Here is a 17,641-nt window from a genome sequence, read left to right on the forward strand (position 1 = left end):
GCTGCCCCCACAGCACGTGGCACCCAATGCCACCAACTCCTTCCCTGCAGCGCCTGGATGCCACAGCCACTCACAATCCCAGCCTGCTGCTAATTATAGGCAGGCAGAGRCTGGAATAAACCTGCTCCTGACACCACAGACCTGCCCCTGTCCTGCCTGCAGAGCCCCACAGCTTCCAAGGTCACTCTCACATGGAACATCCATTTCCAACCAYCTTTGTTTCTCCTTCCCCTCTGCGCCTCCCTATGGAAATGCCCGACATGGATGGGGCTCAGGGAGTTAACAATTCCCACTCCAGCWCTCCTAAAGACCAAGATTCCTGCAAGCCACTAAATGCTAAAGCTTTAATGAGCAATATTGGGTGTGCAGCTGCAGCTGGGCCACCCTGTCCCCTCCCAGCCAGCTGTTCACAGCTCTCAGTGTTGATTCCATGCTATGTTTGACACGAAATAGGCATGGGGATGCCTCCCTGCGGAAAGGGTTGGGTTACACTCACAAACCCCTTCCTGAAACCCAATCAGGGTGTTTTTTTTTTGCTGGTAACTGATCTATTAAAGCAAGGGAATGCACCCCATCTGTCTAAGTGTCACCCAACTGGATGATGCTCTGACTATGGGAAGGGACAACTTCTCCTGGTTCAACAGAAAATATTTCAAATTGGAAAGGGCAGCCTGGCTTGCACAGAGCTCAAAGGAAGGTTTGCTTTATCCAAGGAAAGCTTGGAAAGGACATTTACAATGGTCTTAACTGTGCTTCACTTCATTCCCTACTGAGAGAGGGGAGGTATCAACTGCCTTACAGGATTTAGGGCTAAATATCAGCCAACTCTTYTCCTAGAGAAAGAGAAGTTATTTTTTTGTGGTTTATATACACAGACAGATAAACCCCAGACATACATGAACTCATACATACTCATATTTGTGTGTGTTATCTCTTATCTCTATATATCCTAATTTCGATCTCCTGCCCCCTAAGAGGAATCAGCAAAACAAAAGCCCAGGGATCTGTTCTGGGCTCAGAACACCTGAAAGCCTCAAGGGCCTGTCAGGGAGTGAAATATCTGTTTGTGGGCCTGAACTTTGTAATATCTTTGTCAATATAAGCAAACAGATGACAAAGTCACATCCCAAAATCACCTCTTGCTGAGTTACTCAAGATCTGTAAAATTCAAACCTGCCCCACACGCAGTGCAGGAGTCAGAGCTGAAGGGCCTGAGTCTCCTCCACATTCCCAGTCTCCCAATAAATAGAAATGAACAGAAATCCTGTGTGATCCCTGCTCAAAACAGCTCAGAAATGGGCAGCTTGTACCACAGATCATATCTCCCTGCCCCTAAGAGGGAATGGCTCACCCAAAGACAACAAATAGGGAATTATTGAAAAAAACCTGAAAACAATATCCAGGCCAGAAGAATATTTTTCTCCTTTRTTTTAATTTAGAAAAGCCATTGCAGACCAGGCATGGAACAACCCCACACATGCAAACGGTGTCTGATCCCTCACTGTGGATATCTAATCCCACTGCAGGGCTGGGCAGGACTCCTGTTCCAGAGCCCAAAAGCTGCAGCAGTTGCCATGTGCTGATTTGGTTTCCTGGCTGCAAACCCTGCCGGGCTGGAGCTCACAGGAGCTCATCAAACATTCATTAAAAACAAGGCAGCTGTTTATATTAATGGTGATTAAACAAATCTTAAGAGTAAATYGTAATGAATTCCACATGTGAGGTGAAAGCACACTGTATCCACTGCAGAAGGGTTGAGGGAACTGATCCCCAGCACTGCAGGCTGGATTTAGGGAGCCAGAGCCTTTCATTCCAACCTGGGTATTATGATACACCCAGGCAAATCTCCACTGTGAACAGCAGAACCTCTTTCACCAGCACTTTGTTTCAACTCATGACATCCCACCTGCTTGGATAGTTTAATTTTTTTCTACTCTCACAGCCCTTTCCTCACCTGATTCAGTAACCGAACAAAAACTCCATTTGCTGTTCTATCAGAACTCGTAGSGCTCACATTAATTCACTGAAGCCCTAAGACAAATTTCAATCTAAAACATGTAATTTGTCACAAGTCTGGTAGGAATTACAAGGGTAAGAAGTATCAAACCCATATTTAATGGGGTCATGATAATATTCCCTTTTCAGACTTCAGTTTTAAAATCATGGGCATTTTTCCCACATAATGTCACCGTGCACCACTACGTGCTCCCCCAGACACACCACGGCTGTGTGTCTCTCTGGCTGCAACAATCAGACAATTCAAAGAGAAAACACCACTTAATTAGCTCAGGTTTTAGGGTGATGCTCTGGGGAAGCACCTCATTACACATTCCTGCTGCAGAGCAACACAGCCAACGAGTTCRAGCAGACAAGGGGATGAGCCTTGATGCCTAAACCAAGGCTCACCYGAAATGGAGGCCAGACAAAGTGAAGAGAATAAAAGCAGACAGATTTAATCCAGGTCTACTGCTATACTGAGGGCAGATAAAGCCTCCTTCTGAGGATGCACCCAAAACGGACCCCGAGTCATGAGATCTTCCCCTTTTATCAGTTCTGTCTCATGAACACATCAGGCCCCAATTCTCCTATGACACCTTCAGGTGATGATGGCACCCACCCCAAGCTTGCTCCCCCCAATTCTCTGTTGTTTCCATATTTTGGGGCTCTGAGGCAGCAAAGTGTCCTTGGATTTCAGGCTCAGAGAGGAATTGTTTTGTGTGAAGATGGGAGAGCAGCAGCTTTAGTGCTKTGCACTGGAGAAATACAAGATACATAAAAACAGAGAAACAAAAAATCCTAAGGCATCAGCCTGAGCAGCACAAGCACCTTGCCACAGGTGACCAAGAGCATCCATGGTCCTGTGGGATCCATGTCTCAGCTCATCCAGGAGCTGATTTAAATCACCCACACCCTGAGCAGAGTCCCTGGCAGCTCTCACCTGTGCAGGAACTTCTCGTAGGTCTGGCGGTAGGCGAAGCCGGCCCGGCGCACCCGCACGTTCTCCAGCAGCCCCAGGTACTCGACCTGGTGCCGGCAGCGCTCCTCGTCGAAGAGCTGSGGAGACTTCTTGTCRTTGGGTTTGATGCAGCGCACATARTAGGGCTCCTGGGGGACACAGAGCACAGCAGTGTCACCTGGGCAGGCACAGCCCTTCCTGCAGCAGGGTGAGCCCGGCCCAAGGCCTGGCTGCTCAGCAGGAATCGGGAGGTTAAAGCAGAAGAGCGATAACAGCGTGAGAGCAAAGCCTGGATGTGGCACTCGGTGCCAYGGTCTGGGGGAYRAGGTGGTGTCAAGTCWCAGGTTGGACTTGAAGATCTCAAAGGTCTTTCCCAACCTGGCTGGTTCTGTGATTCAACATTCCCCTCCTTTGCACCCTGCCACAACCCCTTGCAGGACCCATGTGTTCCCCACTGGCCTTTGCTGAGCACCCACCCAGCACCACATCCTCCTCCACCTCCACTTAGAGGATAACCCCACCAGTCCTCAGAAAATGCACCAAACCCATGGGATTCATGGAATTCATTGCCCTGTGGGACTTGGCTTTCCCAGCAGCACCTCCCAAAGCAGCCTGCTCCCTCCATCCCTTGGATCTGCGCTGAACCAAGTCAAACACAGCCAGTCCCAGCCCGGTTGAACGATGAAACGATGGAGCCCCAAAGCCCCAGCCCACCCCTCCTCAGAACAAACACAGGCCACCAGCACATGGGCTCCTCTGGCTGCACCGCCTGGGACATGCAGGGGACAGGGAAGGTGCACAGGGTGTTCCCTGGGTGTCCAGGGAGCCCCACGGGGTCACACTCCTTTCCCTGCCACCCCTCCTGCACAGAGATAAGCCCCACACAGCTCTGCTGGAGTATTTTGATGYTTACTTTCATTTTTATCAGAACAAAGTCAGTTTTTGTTTAGGCCAGTAAGGTCTGTAACCAGCAGCAGAGTGAGGGGTGGCTACCAGGYTTTTCAAAACTTAGATGCTTCCATTCCACTGGGTTTTGGAGTCCATTCATTTCTTTCTCTTCATGGTTGGCCATTGCTATCCTACTTCTGCCTCAAGAAGCCACAAAGGTAACAAAGGGAAAGAAAAAAGGGATTAATTTAGTGAGAACAAATGCCAAATTCTGCATTTGGGCAGAAACAGTTGATTAATGAAGAATTAAAAACTGATTTGACCCTGGTGCTAAAGAGATCCAGGAGTTCCAGCTGACATGAGGTAAGTCCATGTTTTCATAGGAAAGGGCACAGGAGCAGGAAAACTGCAAGACAAAATCCCCAATACATTTCTACCTCTCTGAGCATCTCACACAGCCAGGGCACTGCAGTTCAAGTGGGAATGTGAGTCAGTGCAGGGAAGAACAGGAAAGATCAAAAATCCAGCAAATKTGACTCAGAGGAATTCTGGGTTTAGCACAGAAGGACCAAAGAGGCATAGAACCACCCTGGTGGGAGATTTTGTGTATTTAAAGGATAAATTTGAGGAAATGTAAACATTCAGGTTTAGGACAAAGAATTGCTGGTTTTAACCACAGTACAAAAATTCAAATTAAGCTTCAGGAAAACAAGGAGTGGGAACAGAATGCCTGTGGGAAGGAGGGAACATCCATCACTAGGGAGAAGAGCCTGCAAACGGAAGATACACGCAGAGGTGTCCTCAAACGGAAGGTGAATTAGGTGCACTCCCACGATCCTCTCAGCCCTATTTTCTATGACTTGTCTATGATTCAGCCTTGTTTCTGTGATTTCAGGTCACTTACCTAATCTCAGAATCATGAAAGGCCCYCAATTGTCATTTCCCTTCAGTAACGCTGAGGAAACAGGATCAGCCTGGGCTGGTGCTGACACACCCTGGGGGTTTGCAGCACCAGGATCTCCCACCACTGCCTGGTGAGTGTGAGGCCAAAAAAGGGAGGCCTTGGAAAGCAGAGCTCACATCCTAAAAGCTGGCACAAGCCCTGGATCTTTCAGGGAAGGTGCTGGAAGGTTTCTCTCTTTCCTAAGGATGGAATCAGCAGCAGCAGATTCCTCCAGGAGGGCTCCTCTTGGGGTGGCAATAGACAGCAAGAGCTGAGCCAAGCATCCCCAGGGAGCTGGCAGCATCCTGGCACTGCCCACCCTGCCGGCAGCAGCCCAGGAGCAGGGATAGGTGTGAAAGTGAGGCATGAACAGCAGGGWGTGTGGGCAACATCCCTTCCTGCAGCACCATCCCCTCCCAGGGCTGCCCAGTGCGTCAGGAGCTGCTCCCTCCCAGCCRGGGCTGGCTCCTCTCCCTGAACACGGGAACCCCACAGAGCCCTCCCCATCCCGCTCTTCCTCGCACAAGGAAGGAGCACCAAGATTTCCCCAAGGCCAGGCTGGATGGGCTTGGAGCAACCTGGGGTAGCAAAAGGTGACCCTGCCCATGGCTCACGGGGAATGGGATGCGATGGGATGGGATGGGATGGGATGGGATGGGATGGGATGGGATGGGATGGCACTGCCCAGGCTCCCAGGAGATGGGCACAGCCCCAAGGGGCTCCAGGAACACTGGGACAGCGCTGCCAGGGATGCACAGGGTGGGATTGGTGGGTGTCTGGGCAGGGCTGGGGTTGTATTGACGATCTCCAGGGGTCCTCCCAGCTCAGGATATTCCTGTTCCCTGATTCTGAGATGAACTCTGAGGTCCCTTCCACCCAAACCATTCCATGATGGGACATTGGCAGCCGAGCAACAGCTCTGTACTGTGCACCTTCCTGTGCAAGGTCTTCTCCAAGGTCAGCACCACTGAGCCCTTTCCTGTGCTATGGCAGAGACTCCCAGAATCATTAAGGTTGGAAAAGCCCTTTAAGATCACCAAATTCAGCTGCTGACCCAGCACCACCACCATCAACTCACCACAACACCATGTCCCTAAGTGCCACATCCAGACGTTTTTGAACCTCTCCAGGGATGGTGACTCTACCACTGCCCTGGGCAGCTGTGCCAGGGCTTGAGAGCCCTTTCAGTAAAAGCTGTTTTCCTGATACTCAATCTAAACCTCTCGTGTCACAATTTGAGGCTGTTTCCTCTTCTCCTGGCACAATTTGAGGCCGTTTCCTCTTCTCCTGGCACAATTTAAGGCCGTTTCCTCTTCTCCTGGCACAATTTGAGGCCGTTTCCTCTTCTCCTGGCACAATTTGAGGCCGTTTCCTCTTCTCCTGGCACAATTTGAGGCCGTTTCCTCTTCTCCTGGCACAATATGAGGCCATTTCCTCTTCTCCTGTCACTTGTCACCTGGGAGCAGAGCCCAACCCCACCTGGCTGCACCCCCCTGTCAGGAGCAGAGATCATTCCTTTCCAACTCAACCCATCCCAGTGACACTTGTTCTCCTTCCCTTAAGGAGACAAAGGTGACCCACAGTGTGCTGATACAATTCTAAGAGTTTTTGGAGATTTGCATATTCACCATTTTGGCTTTCTCCCAGAAATTCTCCCTGCATGGAAGGTGAGAAGGTTTCCAAAGCTCTTCATTCGAGAGTCTCCTGGCAGCTCTCAGGACTTGCTGTGTGCGTGGCTGTCCTGATCTGCTAAAACCTGGCTCCTGTGTGGCTGGGAAGGAGCTGGGCAGGGAAATGCAGGACACACAGAGAATTCTGAATTACACCTGGGCTTGGAAGCACCTGGGAATTCTGAATTACACCTGGGAAAACTGAAAACTGTGAAGATGAATGGGCAACACTTCTCCCCTTCCCCTCCTGCTGATCTTCCTTTGTCACCACAAGGGACAAACCTCTCTCAGTGTCAGGAGCAGGGTCACCAACACCAGAYAGTGCCAGGCCAGATCTGCCCTGCTTTGCACCCAATGGCAGGATGAATATAAATCATTAAATCACTTGATGGGGTTGATATCAAAATACTCCACATTTGATCCACAGAGCTGCAACACCTTGAGAGCATCCAAATTAAAGAAACAAGGGATKGTTTGGRTTGGAAGGGACCTTGAAGATCATCCAGTGTYACCCCCTGCCATGGCAGGGACACCTCCCACTGTCCTACGACACTCCAAGCCCYGTSCAGCCTGGTCTTGGGCACTGCCAGGGATCCAGGGGCAGCCAGAGCTGCTCTGGACATGTCATCAGGATCACTGCTGACACGAGAGCAGCCAGTTCTCAGCTGTTCATCTCTGCTGACACAGACCCCAGCAGCACRGGGCTGTCAGGCACAGCTCTGCCACTCCAAAATGCAAAACCCCTCCAATCTGTGACTTCRGGTCCAGCACAAAGGGCAGYGACTKTGCCCGCATTTGATAGAAAGAGRCTGAAATCCTTTGGAAAGMAGGGATGGGAAGTGTCTGCACAGACAGGAGATCATCTATCAGTGCAATTACAGTGTAATTAAAGCTTCTCAGAAATGACAGCTCCTGGAGTAAATTCTAAAGTAGATTATTCCATGCTTCCAATCCCCCCAGCCCCAGCTCTTCAGGGGGATAATTATGCAGCTCCCATTTTTGCTGTCAGAGAAGTGCAGTTTGTAAAGAGAACTGAAATGCAGAGACACAAAGGCCCCAGCTCTGAAAGCTCTTTAGATGTCTAATTGCAGCTGATTTTGCTTTTTTTTCAATCAAAYTGAGCGATTTTTAGATTTTTAAGTGTTAAAAAGAAACCAAACTAGTTTGAAGCCATTGCACCCCAAACAAATTCCTTCTTGAGAGAAGGGATGGGACACAGGACTGACAAATCTGTGCTGGATGTGTCCAATCAGTCACAGTGGTGACATTTTAACTCAGCAGAGGTGAAGCCTGTCAGCCTGGATAGGAGAGGGGAGGGATGGAAGGAAGAGTCAGACAAAAGGAGATACAGAGGAGGGGAAAAAAAGAAAAGAAATAAGGAAGAACTGCATGTCCAGAGAAGTTCACAGCCATAGGGCTCCTCAGGATTTACAAAAAAGCCACCCAAAAGAATCCATCACAGAGACACCAAATCCTCGAGAGAAGATCTTGGGCAGTAAAATGTGCTGAGCCTCCCCAGCAGAGAACAGAGCCCTGGGGCACCCAGGGCACCCCCAGGCAGCTTTGGTGGGTCCCAGCCCCTCCTGCAGAGCTCACATCAAACTACCCCAGAAGAGGAACRCAAAACCAGAGAATCATGGAATCACAGAATATCCTCAGTTGGAAGGGCTCCCCAAGGATCATCCAGTGCCACCCCTGGCCCTGCCCAGACCCCCCAAACAATCCCCCCTGGGCATCCCTGGCAGTGCTGTCCAAACGCTCCTGGAGCTCTGGCAGCCTTGGGGGAGACCAATGGCCGGGACCATTCCCTGGGGAGCCTGGGCAGTGCCAGCATCCTCTGGGGAAGACCCTGTAAATCAGGTGTGATTTCATGTCCCAACTCTGAAAACAAGAAGGGAGGGCAGCTCTGTCTCCCTGTGCACAGCCTCACTGGGTGGCTGAGCTGTGACCCATTTCCTTTCCTCCYACAACTCCAGAGAAGGCACTCACAGCATTTCACTGTTTATGGTTTCATTAATTCTGAATGTGAACACAGACCAGCACTCTGGGCTCTATGAGCCTCTCCTGTGGCTGTTCCACAGTGCCTGGAGCCCAGCAAGGTTACCCAGMTCCAGGAACACCCCAACATTCCTCAGGGATCTCTCCTCACAGAGGGATCCCAGTACTGACTCAAACAGTCCCTTGTCAGAGTGTTCCCTTCCCCACCTTCCTTCACRTAATGTGGGGTTTGCCCAAGCAGTGCTTTCTGCCATAAAACTGAAATATTTGGGAAAGAAAAGGTTCCCCTCCTCCCCGTCGGGCATGGCAAAGAAGAAGAAAGAAGGAACTCACACGAGTCTGCATTTTCATGGAAGCCCCTTGGCAATGGAAGCAAGAGAGAATCTCTCCCCCATGAACAGCATCCTCTGGGCCCTCTGCCCAAAGAGTTAATTATTTTGATTTAATAATTATTACCAAGACAGGCTGGCTTTCCTACAAGTGAAAAATGCCCTGGTCACAAAGGAACCAAAATCCACCTTCTCCATGGGGAATGGAGGTGACCCTCCCTCGAGCCCTTCCCAGCCAAAATCTTGTCTTGGCACAGCCAAAGCTCCTCTGCCTTTGATCACCTCAGCTCCTGATGGATGGCAGCRATGGGGAGGTGGGAATCCCTCCAGGGACAAGCCACATTCTCCTCACCAAAAGTCAATTTTAAASCAGCAATCTTTACCTTCAGTGCCAGGTTGTCCACCAGTGCAATCATGGAGTTCTTGAACAGAGTCGCCGCTGTCAGAGGCCTCTTGGTGACCTCGGTGATGCTCAGTTTCCCCTCAGGCCACATCATCTTCAACACAGGGTTGGAGCTACGAGAGAATCTCTTTAACTGCACATTYTCACAGCACTTCCACTGCCCTGACAACCCAGCAGCTGCTTCCTACCCAGACCCACTGCTGCTTCCAGCTCACAGAGCATCAGCCAGGCCAGGGTGACACTGCTGGGCACATCAGCTCTTGCTCTCAAGAGCAACTTCAAATTTACAACTGAATATTCTGGAAAAATATTCCAGAATATACCAGCACATTCTCCCTTCAGATCAGGATGTGCAGCAATGGACAGAGAAAATCCCTCAGAGTGATSCATCAAAGGCAGGGGCTGCCTCACTGACACAACAGAAAGGATTTAATCAACAAAGAGGAGAGCAAGACCCACAACCCCCTCCTTTGGAACCTGTCACYGGTGTTCAAGCTGTATTTCTGCTCCTCTCTTGATGTATAAAGTAATTTATACACTTCAGTCAGTATTTTTGAAAGGTTCAGGGCGAGGTAAACTGGCCCTGATGGATGGCAGGAGTTCARRAACAGACAAAAACTGAGCACATTTACAGCAATCCAATGGCCAATCTGTCACAGGCTTCAGTGTGCTGGAAGTGGTGTTTGGGAACAGGATTTTCCAGAGACTTCACAGAAAACAGGCTAAATTTAATAAAACCTGCACAGAGCAAATATTTTGCAAGGTTTCTGGGCAATGGGATGGATTGAAAATAGCAACAGTGGGATTGCTCAGGGGAGCACATCCAGTCAACCCAAAGGACCACAGACCAAGTTAACACCTGCCCAGGCAAACAGTGACCACCACTGCAGGGTGTTTGTACCCACTGTTCTCTCAGCAGAGCCCCTGGAAGCCACAGATGACAAAATCAGGACAGGTTTAATGCCAGCTGAAGGAAAACAGCTCCATGGGCACTTCACCCACTTTCTGATGTGATTTCAAACCTGCTTCTCAAGGCAACTTTGGCCCAAACACGACCTCAAGGTTTGCACCTTTCCTGTCACTGCACACATGAAAGGATTCAAACTTATTTGTCCATTTTCCCCTGTATTTTCTTTCAAACCAGGGTGTTTTAGCTGAGGCCAGGGATATCTGTTGTTGACCAAAGCTCCCCAGTATCTTGAGCACTGATTRCAGACAGGGATGGTACATCTACAACTGGTTAATGACAAATCAGGCAGCACAAGCAACTCTGCACCGTCTTGATTGCACAATCAGTGGGTTTCAAACAAACACTTTAAATTTAGTTCAATTAAAGGCTGCACCAGAACAGAAACAGCATGTACAGAAGAGGGGCTTTAACCTGAAAAACTGAACTAACAGCCTCTGGGTCACGGCAGATGGACAAAGATCAAATCCCAAAGCAATGTGTTTATTCACACACACTGAAGGCAGAATCACTGAAAACCTGAGTCTCTCAGAGCATCCACACCACAAAAAAGGCTTCTGACAAATGAGATTAAAATTCACCTCATTGATATTCTTACCTGTTGTACATGAGGCGTTTGAAGTCTTGAAATAAAGTGTCCTTGTTTTTGTCAATAAATCCAGTGACTGAATAACTACAGACAAAAAGGAAAACAGAGTTAATTGCAAAGCAGCAAAGTCCTTGTGTGAGCTGCTGGTAACTGTGGAATCAGCATCCCTGACTCCTACAGACACAGCAGATGATAATCAGGAGCCCAGCCCTGCTCCCACCCTATCACCAATGGCTGTAGGAGCAGAGTGTGAGCCTTGGACCCGTGGGCCCAGCTCCCACCTCCAGCCCAGGAACAACACACCTGGCTTCAGAGAGCTCCTGCAGCTGTGCAGGTGATGGCTGAGACAACCCACAGGTTCTGCCTCCAAACTGAGTGTGTGGGAGYGTGTAAGTGTGTGTGTGCRTGTGTGTGTGTTAAATCCTAGAGAAATTCAGGTTTCTTTATCAATCTGTTCACTCTGCCCCTCTCTTGGTGGAGAGAGCCTGAATTCCAGAGCAGCCTCTGGCCAATGACTGGGGAGSTCTCCTGGGAATCAACACACACACATTTGGGATTCTTTCCTTCGTCCCTCCCCACAGGAACACCACTCCACAAGGCCACTGTTTCAAAGCCTCATCTCTTGTCAAGTGTCAAGGCAGGCAGTGCTTTGTCCTCAAGGAAAAGGTCCAAAATCTCCCCATTCAGTGACTCCCATTCAGATGTTTCCTCAGCTCCAAATCCCACCTTGGGAAGCTGCACCCAACCTGCAGACCCTGGGATCATCCCACAACCTGCAAATCCCTGCATGGAGCCATCCTCAAACCAGAATCATGGGATAGGATATTTTAAAAATCATCCTATCTCACCCCTGCCATGGGCAAGGACATCTCCCACTGCCCCAGATTTGCTCCAGGTCCTGTCCAGCCTGGCCTTGGGCATTTCCAGGGATCCAGGGACAGCCACAGCTTCTCTGGGCRCCCTGTGCCAGGGCCCTCCACCCTCAAATCTTAGGGCTCCATGTAAGATGTGAGCTTGAACTATCTGTGATTCCTTCCACATTTCAGTTTTCTTTCACACCATTTGTCAGCCACTGGCAGTGCAGAAGGTTCTAAACCACTAAGATGGCACCTTGTATTTTCTCCTCCAACATGCCCTGAAATCAGGGATGTCTGTGAGGAATTGCTCAGCAAAAGCTCCATAAGACAACCTGCCTGTGCTACACGGGCTTCAGTGTGATCACACTGGTTACCCTCAGAAATKAAAGGTAAAATCATCTCAAGGTAAAAGAAAGAAATCCTGAATTATTCCCTCAGTAACACCCTCTCTTTTGACATGGGAAGCTGCACAAATCCTAAACCATGAAATGACTCCAGTGATATTCCACACRAGAGCTTTCCCAGCAAATGGTTTCCACCACGTGCATCCTTCCCTTCCACTCGCTCTCCATTCCCACTGCTGTCACTTCCTGCACTCATTCCTGCAGGCTCCAGCCCCTTCCCAGCCCTCCTGCCCCAATCCCTCTAGCAGSTTACACTCCCCTGTGCTCCCAGCCTGCTCCAACCCATTGAGAATTAAAGCCTCAGTTATATAATCMCACCAAACAGATGTCTAAAGCAGGTTTTATTAGCTCAGTGTAGCTTTCTCACATAAACACTGCTGCCTTTTTTCCCCTCCTTTTTCCCCCTGGAGCACTGCTCTCTCCTCACCCCCACCACTCRCTCTCCTTTTGTTTCACTCCAAGTACAAATTCCCACTCTGGAGAGCAAAGCACCAGCAGATTTAATTGATAAGCGAGTGCTGCGCTCTGTAATTGTGTGTGACAGCTATTCTGGCTCGCACCAGAAGCAGCAGTAAATCAGAATATTGTACCACTTCAGAGCTGCTGGGAAGACAAAAATAGAAGGTGCAACTTTATATTTCTGAAGGGAACTCACATCACATCCCCGGCGTAGTGCTTGATCCGGAAGTCTCTGTCGAACTCCAGCGTTTTGTCCGTTGCACAAAGCTGCAATAAATTCACACACATTAAAATACCAGCTGTGGACTGATACTAAAATACCACCCCTGGATTTTGAAGCTCCATGGAAGAGCAGCCTGCCTTCAAAATAGCACTGGGAACTACAGTAATTGCACTTTCTATGTGCCTGTGCAGATGTGAAAGCCACGGCTGGATAATGTTTTCATGGATGCGCTGTAGGAACATGTGCTTGTACAAATGAAGCTGCAAGAGCCTATAATTTTATTAAGAAATTGATATTATCTCAGAAACACCATTATGCAAAAAGAACACTCGTGCCTGGAGAAAAACATTGCACCCACGAGTTAATTTATGACTATTTTAAGTCTTCCTTTACATTTCTTCCCATTGCARTGTCATTCTTCAAGGAATAAACCAACTGCTGGGAGCCAGATCCCTCCTGGTCACCTGACACCCCTCAAACAGGGACCCCACAGCTCCAGCCCCCTGCTCCCRGCTCAAATTCCCATCCCATTCCTGCTGTACAAAGAAGATGTCCAGTGCCCACATGGCAGCTGTTCAGCAGCAGTGCCTGTAACACATTTGTCCCTTCAGGAATAGCAGGAGCCAAAAAATCCATCAGGTTCGGCTTAATTAAAAAGGGAGAATGAGATAAGAATGAGGATTTTGTTACAGGCAAAAGGAGCAGGAGATGATTTAAGTCTTTGCAGGCAGTTGTGAAGAACACCGAGGGCTATGAGCAGATATTTGCTATCCACRAAAAGTCCTGGAGAAATAAAAGAGGAAATTAGCATGGCTGAAATGTAGGGTGGGAGGGATGATTAAGAGCAGGGAGACACACTCCAAAAATCCACCTGTGTCCGAGAGCACAAAATAGATCRGCTCAAACTGTAAGAACAGATGAAACAACTAAACCAGAATACATTTTACACAAAATTAATCACGAGGAGGAGCCCAAGGAGTGTGAGCACCAAGGTCCCCAGGAGGTCACAGAGGCGTGGGAAGTCCAGCACGGCAGGAGCAGGGAGCTGCAGAGCTGATGGATGACCCAGGTGCAGCAGAACACAGAGAAAACGAAGAAACGAAGCAATAGGAGGAAAACAAAGTCATTTTTCTTGCTGCAGCTGTGTTCCCAGCACGGGGCTGGGAAGTGCCTTTTTCAGCCACCCAAACTCACAGCTCAAGCCAACGAGTCAATAAAAGAGGTMAATACCGAAAAGAAATGTGCCTGAGCTACCAGACAGGACACAACTGGCAGCACAAGCTCCTCCTAAAACTCCTCAAACCCTGGAGAGGCTGAAGGTGCCCTAACACAGCCATCAGGGATTTTKCTGTTTGCTGGTTTGGTTTTTTCCCTAAGGAGTGATTCTCTCCAAACTTYGTGTCTACTGGACAAAGCAGTTAAAATCAGTAAAAAAAAGACCAGTGAGTCTATTGTCACCATGACCATCTGCTTGGGTTTCTGGGAGCCCTTCCATGAGRGTCCTCACTGCCAGCTCGCAGGATCTGAGGGCTGGGAAAGGCTGCAGAAAGGTCCTCACATTTGGGAAGGTGGGAAGTGGGAATCCTGTGGGAGCCTGGGCTTTCACAGCCTCTGAAATGAGCCATAATCTGAGGGCAAGGGGAAGGTCGTGGGGCTGGGGGAGGGCACTTAATCACTGAAGGCTGGCTGGGAAGAGCTGCAGGAGGCACCAGGAGTTAAATGAGGGCAAAGCAGAGCAAATGAAACTCCCCAGCAGGGCAGGGATTCCCACTGAGAAAGGGCAAAGTTCACAGGAACTGTCCCTTSCAGACTCAACATCCTCCATCTCAAAAAGACACGGAGAATTGGAATTGGCTTGAAGGGCAAAGCCCATTCCCTGCTTACTGAGTGCCTGGGGARGATGAGCCAATGAACTCAGGTGAGGAAAGAAACACTCAAGAGATGAAGTCAAACAAGGTGGAGATGACGTAGTGGGAGACAAAGAGAACTGTGTTTTGCCATTTAAAAAGCAGGAGGTGAGGGGTGTAAGCTAAAATGGAAAAGGGAGGAGGGAGAGAAACAGGAAGGAAGGAAGGAGCTCTTGATGTGGGTATCTGAGCTGTGAAATTTTTTTGTCAATTTAAAAAACCAAGAAGACCACACAAAAACCCCCTCTGTTAAGGACAGCAGGAGGTTCCTGGGCTGCAGATCCCTGGGGAATGGGAACATGTCAAGTTATCCCTGCACATTTGYCCCACATTGGGCTCTCATTGGGACATTCACCACTGTCCAGTGTCGTGGGAGACACAGCATCAGGTGAACCAGAACGGACCTTCTGATACTCTTCCCTTCACAATCAGTGTGTTGAGACTGATGCTCTCCACAATCTGAAGATTGAGGCATTCATGGGCTGTCTATCACTGCACTCAATCTTTCCAAAGGACATCAACAGAAAATAAATGGAACTTGGAGACAGTGAGGAAATGAAMGGTGATGTTGAGAAAAGCCACCAGAGCAGCTGGCACACCTGCACACCCCAGTTAGCATGAGACAGCTCTGAGAAGGACACCCCATCCACCAGGAACACAACATCCTGCCCCACATCCTGCTGGGGGAAGCATTAACCTGCGTTCTCCAGGTTTGTTTGGCCTTCCCCAGGCCGAGGGAGCTGGCAGTGCCGAGCAGCCGGGTACACAAAGTAGGACACGACTATTTAGGGCACCACAGCCCCCTAGAGCTTCTCCACATGGAGCCTGTGTGCAACATGCTCTGCAGGGAGCAGTGGAGCATGAACTCGGGCTGGAGCATGGGAGCTGTTCCCAAAACACAGAGCACTTTAACTCTTCGGGAACAGCTTCCATCTGGGTGGAACTTTACACGATCTGCAGGGAACCACTGCAGCCTGCAAARGCACAGGGGGAGATGGAATCAAACCCTTTGTTTTAATCCCAGTCAGAAGAGGCCAGCTTGGAAAGCTCAGGCTTCCCACAGCAGTTCTGGMTGGCACTGAGGAAGAGCTCTGAGGTGCTGGGATGGCTGCAGAGATGTGATGGGGACAAAAAAATAATAATTATGCTGAGAGGTTTATGGGTCAATGTTTTCAAGGCTGCACTGATTTAACTAGAAATTAGCAAGCCAGGCAGACCCATCAGCCCCTCCATAAACATTATTTATAGCAGGATTCCTTGTCTSCCTCTCAGGGCGTGCAGGCAGTTTCTGACAACACCACCTCCTGCTGAGGAACGCTGCAGCTGCCAGCACTGTCCTTTAATGTCTCCTTGCTGGGAGGGGACTCTGAAGGCAAGGACTCGAGCAGGTTTTATTTTTAAATGTTCATTTTATAGCCTCCCATAAYACCTCCTGAAATTCCATCCCCTTCTGCCGCGGCACTAAAGGACCACCTGCTCCCTCCATGGCCAAGCCCCTTCCCCCAGGCAGACGTGGAAGCAAGGACAGAACARAAACCAAACTCCTCTCTCTGCATCCACTGAGCAGACAGCTCCACTCCCCCACAGCCCTCTGCAGAGGATCCCAGACTCCATCCCCCCAGCATTACCCCTAAAGGAAGCAGTTTGCATTCAGACAGGAACCCAGACTAGGCCCCAGACATGTTTTTCAGGTGGGTTTTGTCAGAATGTGCCGTGTCACTGCTCAGGCACAGGAAATCTGGGTCAGCACTGCAATCCACATCCCTGTCCCCCTCCCTGAGCTCGAGTTCACGTGGCAGGTGAGGTGTCAGGTGTGAGGCAGTGAAAGGGCATTTAAGGAAAGCAACATCTGGGAGGAAAGAGTGGTTTTGGTTTATTTTCATCCTGGCCCCTGCTCAGACAGCCCCAGCCAGCTCCATTGTTTATCCCGGGCCTCCCCGAGGCAGCCTTTAGCACATATCTTACACAACCAGGCTAATTTGGTATTTCTGACCTACATAAAATATTGTGCCGGGGTGGGGGGGAGCAGGGGGGACCAGCACTCTGAGCCATACATTTCAGACAATGTTTCTGAATACAGACACATCAATAAATTAAAGGCCCTGATTTGATTACTCAGTGTGAAAGATTCTCAAATTAATCAGGCTGGTGACCATTTTGCAATCTGCTGCCAAGTGAGGAATAAATGAAGCCTTTTAATTCGCCCATTGTAGCTCAGACAAAGCCAGGCGAGGGGCCTGGGTGCTCTGAGGTGCAGCGGGAGATGAGCACGTTGTGCAGCCAATGACGATGAAAAAAAGCCCAAATGGCAGCGCTGTAATAACGCAGGAGTGTGAATAATTTCACTGTCACTCTGTATTAGAGCAGCCTGGCAGGAGCAGCACGTGGGCCGAGCCCGAGCATCGATTGGTTCCAGATGACATCATGATATGTCAAGGCACGAGCCCCGGCTGCTTTTATCCCGAATGAAAGGGMTGTGAAATCGGCCGTGCTGCAGCTCCCTCTGCCGGGCTCCTCTGCGCATGGAGCTCCTCATGGAGCTCTCAGACCCAGCCACCCCGAAACCCCTTTCTTCTTATTCCACTGCACCTCAGAAGGTGGAGAAGGGATGGCAGAGGATGGGAGGGTCTGTGGGTTACCTTCCTGCTGGAGAAGTGCGCGTGTTTGCCCAGTTTGTTGTTGAGGGCCTCGAGGAACATCTCATCTGTGACTTTGCCCACGTTCATGCAGGCGTCGTCCAGAATGGCAATGATCCCTTTGTGCTGYTGCTCCACCAGGTCCACGATGACCTGGTTGTTAAAATAATCGATCTGCAGGAAACAAAGGACAGGGCTRCTGGTGACCTTGGCTGCAGAAATGGCAGGGGACCAGYGCTGGCCACAGCAGCCGGTGTGACRGTGAGGAGCAGTCACCTCGGAATGTGCACATCTCTAATTCCAGATCAGGAWTTCCAGGCTGCTCTCCCACACTGAACAGCAAAGAAAGCAGTTTTTCAAACCCCTCAGATATATCTCTAGATCTCTGCTGCAGAWTGCCCTTTAAAATGTC

At 49.7% G+C, this 17,641-nt stretch overlaps 1 protein-coding gene across 1 annotated transcript in view; it reads right to left on the reverse strand.

The window, feature by feature from the left end:
- MYO1D (myosin ID) overlaps window positions 1-17,641 on the reverse strand; it is a 114,637-nt gene that overhangs the window by 87,320 nt on the left and 9,676 nt on the right. The window contains exons 10-14 of the mRNA XM_057383169.1: window positions 17,233-17,403; window positions 12,660-12,730; window positions 10,753-10,827; window positions 9,168-9,300; window positions 2,939-3,105 (exon numbers count right to left, since the gene is read on the reverse strand). Of these exons, the coding sequence (XP_057239152.1) occupies window positions 2,939-3,105; window positions 9,168-9,300; window positions 10,753-10,827; window positions 12,660-12,730; window positions 17,233-17,403 (617 nt within the window). The remainder of the gene's footprint in view (window positions 1-2,938; window positions 3,106-9,167; window positions 9,301-10,752; window positions 10,828-12,659; window positions 12,731-17,232; window positions 17,404-17,641) is intronic.

The sequence above is a fragment of the Malurus melanocephalus genome, unplaced genomic scaffold, assembly GCF_030028575.1.
Source record: "Malurus melanocephalus ecotype Western Australia unplaced genomic scaffold, MMel_1.1 scaffold_613, whole genome shotgun sequence".
In the NCBI taxonomy this organism is placed as follows: domain Eukaryota; kingdom Metazoa; phylum Chordata; class Aves; order Passeriformes; family Maluridae; genus Malurus; species Malurus melanocephalus.